The 5374-nt window shown below is 53.7% G+C and overlaps 1 protein-coding gene across 1 annotated transcript in view; it reads left to right on the top strand.

The window, feature by feature from the left end:
* The window catches only part of FUT1 (fucosyltransferase 1 (galactoside 2-alpha-L-fucosyltransferase, H blood group)), a 3249-nt gene extending 718 nt beyond the window's left edge, over positions 1–2531 (top strand). Inside the window, exon 2 of the mRNA XM_010849570.1 lies at positions 669–2531. Coding sequence (XP_010847872.1) covers positions 669–1753 — 1085 coding nt within the window. The 3' untranslated portion in view covers positions 1754–2531. The remainder of the gene's footprint in view (positions 1–668) is intronic.
* Positions 2532–5374: the final 2843 nt, after the last annotated feature.

Here is a 5374-nt window from a genome sequence, read left to right as displayed (position 1 = left end):
GAGGAGGGGGGCGGACGGGGGCGGAGGTGGGCCCCCCGCGGGATGTGGTCTGCACTTGCAGCCGGAGCGCTCCATTCTAGCCCAAGCCTGCTGTGGGTCCGCCACTCTCCAGGAGTTCAGGTGAGTGAGAAATGCGGATGCCTCGGACCCAGGAGTCAGGCCCTCAGTCCCAAGAGGTGCACCCCCAACCTCTAACCCCCTACGGCACCCGGGAGTCTCCTCCACCCCCGACCCCCCAACTCCTGCTCCTCCAGGAATCAAGGTCCCCCCCATCCAGGCCTGGGCCTCCTGCCTCTCACGTTGTACTTGATGGTCGCTTCCTGTCACCTCCGTGGTGGCCTCTGTCCCTCACACACAGGTACAACCAGAAAGGAGTTGGGGGCAACACTGCCCCACGTCAGGGCACCCGAGACACTGAGATTCCCGGACATGGGGACAAGCTGGTGGTTCCTGGATCACTTTCATTTTGGAAACCACTAATTTTCACCATCTTCCATTCCCGGAAATTCCAAGCCCTTAGCTCTTTCTCACTCAGATCCAAGAGCCCTGATTCCTTTTACCCTCAAGCCCAGGAGCCCAGACTTATTGTTTCCTGGTTCCCTCAGCCCTCTCTTCCCCGATAGTCATTCTCAAACTCTAATATCTCCTCATCTACTCTTGTTCTGCAGCCATGTGGGCTCCCGGCCACCGTCACCTCTGTCTGATCTTCCTGCTAACCTGTGTTTTTGCCTGCGTCTTCTTCCTCCTCATCCACCAAAACCTCTTTCACAGTGGCTTAGACCTGTTCCTGCTGTGTCCAGACCGTAGCCGGGTGAGATCCCCCGTGGCCATCCTTTGCCTGTCAGGCACACCGATGAACCCCAATGCCACCTTTACCTGTCCCAGGCATTCTGCTTCTGTCTCAGGAACTTGGACTATCAACCCCAAAGGCCGGTTTGGGAACCAGATGGGGCAGTACGCCACGCTGCTGGCCCTGGCCCAGCTCAATGGCCGCCAGGCCTTCATCCAGCCCTCCATGCACGCCGTCCTGGCCCCCGTGTTCCGCATCACACTGCCCGTGCTGGCGCCCGAGGTGGACAGACACGCTCCTTGGCAGGAGCTGGAGCTTCATGACTGGATGTCGGAGGAGTACGCCCACTTGAAGGAGCCCTGGCTGAAGCTCACGGGCTTCCCCTGCTCCTGGACCTTCTTCCATCACCTCCGGGACCAGATCCGCAGCGAGTTCACCCTACACGAGCATCTGTGGCAGGAGGCGCAGCGTTCACTGAGTGGGCTCCGCTTCCCCCGCACGGGAGGCCGCCCGAGCACCTTCGTGGGTGTCCATGTGCGCCGAGGGGACTACCTACAGGTGATGCCCCTCCACTGGAAGGGTGTGGTGGGGGATCGCGCTTACCTCCAACAGGCTATGGACTGGTTCCGGGCCCGGCACAAAGCCCCCATCTTTGTGGTCACTAGCAACGGCATGAAGTGGTGCCGGGAAAACATTGACACCTCCCGGGGGGATGTGATCTTCGCCGGAGACGGGCAGGAGGGTGCGCCCAACAAAGACTTTGCGCTGCTCACACAATGCAACCACACCATCATGACCATTGGCACCTTTGGCTTCTGGGCCGCCTACCTGGCTGGTGGAGACACCATCTACCTGGCCAACTTCACCCTGCCTGATTCCAGCTTCCTGAAGATCTTTAAACCTGAGGCTGCCTTCCTGCCCGAGTGGGTGGGCATTAATGCAGACTTGTCTCCGCTCCAATGAAGGCTGAGTCTTGAGGAACAGGGAGACTTTCTGAAATAGCCTGATCCACGTAGGGCCAATAGTATGCATCTCTGGAAGCCCAGAAGATTCTAAAAAGCTTGTGGTCTTGCAGGTGGTCGACACCCATTTCTAGAGTCATTCTAGTTGGCTAGACTTGGAGAAAAGGGGCATGGGTGTTTTCTGCCACTGCTGGAACGTTCTAGAATCAATGGAAAACCTTTGCATGGTGGGTGGCGATGTCTGGAAAAGTTCATGGCAGTTCTAGAAGGCACAGTGCCTACCTGTTCTTCCCAGGCCATAACCAGAGTACTTCTATATCACTGCCCCCAGTAACAGGAATTCACCATTCCAGTGTTGACCATCCTGGCCTTTTTTGAGAAGAGATAGTTCTCATCTCTGGGTCAGCAGGACTGAAGGAACTCATGGGTGTTCTAATTAGTGAAAAGTGAAAGTGAAGCCACTCAGTCGTGTCCAACTCTTCGAGACCCCACGGGCTGTAGCCCAGCAGGCTCCTCCATCCATGGGATTTCCCAGGCAAGAGTACTGGAGTAGGGTGCCATATACAACCAGTAGATCAACAGCTCACGACTGCTGGAAAGGTTGATGGAAGACAAACTTATCTGTAGCTGGGACAGTGTGTGAGCAAAGTGGAACTTTACTTAACATTTCAGCTCCTGAAAAACCACAGATATGCTAAAGTATGAGATGGGAGGGGGAAGGGATGGTGCTGAATGCTTCAGCCTAAGGAGTAAGGCTCTGCAAAAATATCCGGACACTTAAAAAAAAAAACAACTCCAAAACTGCCAAAGGTGGACGTGCACACATTGGCTCCAAGTTCAGTTTGCTTCTGCCAACTAAAGAAGTTTCCTCCTCCATAGCTGGGCTGCTGGGGGTGATGGAGTTGATTTACTGAGGTGGCTAGTGGTAAAGAATCTGCTTGCCAATGCACGAGACGCAGGAGACTTGGGTTCCATCCCTGAGTCAGGATCTCCTGGAGGAGGAAATTGCAACGCACTCCAGTATTCTTGCCTGGAGAATTCCATGAACGGAGGAGCCTGGCAGGCTACAGTCCATGGAGTCACAAAGAGCTGGACATGACTGAGTGACTGAGCACACACAGCATACCACTGGCATAAGGGTGCCTTCTGGGCTTGCAGAAAATGGTGGGCATTGTGTCCCTTGCCAGCCACTCTCTGTCCCTGAATTCACAGAACCTCTAAGTCTGGCTTTGCACAAGTGAAGGATGAAAGACTCAGAAGGTATGCAGACTCCAGACTGGTCTCCAACCCAGGCAGGAGCACAGGGTCTGGACAGGAGGATAGGTATTTTTTTTGCCATGCAGGACAGCATGGGGGATCTTAGTTCTTCAACTAGGGATGGAACCCGCAATCCCTGCATTTGAAGCTCAAAGTCTTAACCACTGGACCACCAGGGAAGTCTCAGAGAATGGAATTATTGACTCAGATTTTTAGAACTTCCATGAGGCTTTTTGAAAGAAATGAAGGTAGATACCTTTATTACAGAGTTGTCTGAGAATTTGAGACCTTTTCTAGTTTTCTCGGGGGGTTTTGGGGAACCAGTCCCTACTCGACTACCGTAGGTGGGAGAGAGGGATGTATGAATTAAAATCCACACCACCAACCAATCTCTGCAGGTTTTTTGGAGACTTGTGTGCATGAGGGTGTGTGAGTAGGAGTAAAGATGTGGAACTTCCGGGGACTTCTCATTTCTTGGGACATGAGTTCCTTCTTTTTTGGTGCCCTACTTGTGTGACTTGTGGTCTCAGAGACCCAATTCCTTCCTCGGAGACTCTCTGCATTGGCCCCCAGACCCCTTTCCCCTGGGACCCTGGTATCCAGCCCCACAGGCTGGAGAGAGAAGGTGGGGTGGGGCGTGAACAAAGATTATAATTCTTGAACTACGTTTCCCATAAAGCTATGGGGTCGGCTGCTGTAATCAGCTAGGGAGACACCCGGGGCCTTCTGGGAAGTGTAGTCCTAGGGCTAGAAAGGATCTTTTCCTACGTTTTCGTGGCTCGACGACAGGGTTTCCAAAGGGTCGTGGGCATCTAGCCCAAAGCCTGAGTCGGGGCCCTGAGAGGTGAGGAGACTGAAGGCTTGAAGCCCTTTCCTTGGCTCCGGAAATCAGAGCCGACAGGGATCTTCCCCTTCGGTAGATGCTGGGAAAGTTCTAGTCTGAAAAGGCAGCTGTGACATCATGGAGCGATAGGTGGGGCCTTCCCTTTGTCGGGATCCAATCAGACTAAGAGTTGGGATTCTGGGCGGGGCCAAGGAAACTCCAGGGACTCTCTCTAGGGAATCTGGGGCCTCACGTAGGTAACCCGGAGGAGGAGGCTGTGGGCGTTCCTAGTAAGGGGCAAACCGTGACTGTGACCCCAATCAAGAGCTTTCTCTACCACCCAACCAACCTTACCCTCACCCCCAACAAAATTCTTATTTTAGTCGTGGGAAAAGATTCGAGTTGGAAGGACGTGGCTTAGTCATTCTCTCTAAAAGCTCTCAGAACGTGGGCTCTTCAGCGAACCCTAGTGTTCGAGGGTACAACAGTCAGGAGTCAAGGTCGGGGGTAGAGTGCTTTAAGACTCCTCGGTTCTCTAATGAGAAGTGTGCGCCCTGCCAATTGGGGTTCCGATAGTCTCGTGGAAAGGCTTCTCTCCATTTAGCGTTCACCTTCTCGGGTGGGGGTAAGAAGACCCTCCCCGGCGTTGGGCACGGACTGCGCACTCTGGTCGCAATGGGGCCGCGGGGGCTTCCCCTCCTGGTGGCGACTCTGGCCGGCTGCCTATTTCCTGCCAGGGGCTGTGTCATTTGTGATCCAAAGGTCAGGGAGGCGCTAAACTCCTTGGAAATGGATTATCTGCCTGGCCACCTGGAGGCCAACCATCACAAAAAAGTGATGGAAAAGATAAAGCAGGCACTGGAAGATTTCAAGGACCTGCCTATTGACGAGGACTCCTATATGGGGGTTGTCGGTGAGGGTGGAGATCGATAAGGGTTCTGGGGCTAGGGTCGCTGGGAGGTGCTGGAGAGAAAGGACTGAAGGGAGAATCTCCTAGGTTCGGGAATGGAAAAGGCTGGGATGCAGATTCTGGGGTTCCCCAAGGGCTGGCAAATACAGTTTTCCTACCTTTTATCCTGCAATTTTGTATAATAAAACTACAACTCCCAGAAGGCAACGGGGTGGGGTAACCATTTTACCAGACCTACCCTTGTCCACTGGCCCCATGGGTACTGTAGTTTCTAAGACTAGGTGAGCGGATGAGACAGTAATGCTTGGAATCTGGGGGTTATCTCTCCCCCGTCCCCCACAGATGAGGCCACACTGGAAAAGTCATCCTGGAGTTTGCTGAAGGATATGAAACGCATCACAGATAGTGATGCAAAAGGTAAATGCTCAGAGAGGGCCAGAGAGAACTTCCAGAAACTCAGGCAAGTGACTGCTGGTGACCCCTGGTCTGGTGGTCAGGTACTGGACTCTGGAGCCAGCATTCTGTTAAGTGGTCTTTATATTTTTATTGTCCTAACCTGAGAAGACCGGAAAGCTGAATGCCAGGCTCTGCAGACAGAGGCCAACTTCGGGTACCTCACATCTGGGATGGGC

This window comes from Bison bison, unplaced genomic scaffold, assembly GCF_000754665.1.
Source record: "Bison bison bison isolate TAMUID 2011002044 unplaced genomic scaffold, Bison_UMD1.0 scf7180017864285, whole genome shotgun sequence".
NCBI lineage: Eukaryota > Metazoa > Chordata > Mammalia > Artiodactyla > Bovidae > Bison > Bison bison.
The sequence above is the reverse complement of the archived record's forward strand: the minus strand, read 5'-3'. Positions and strand labels throughout refer to the sequence as shown.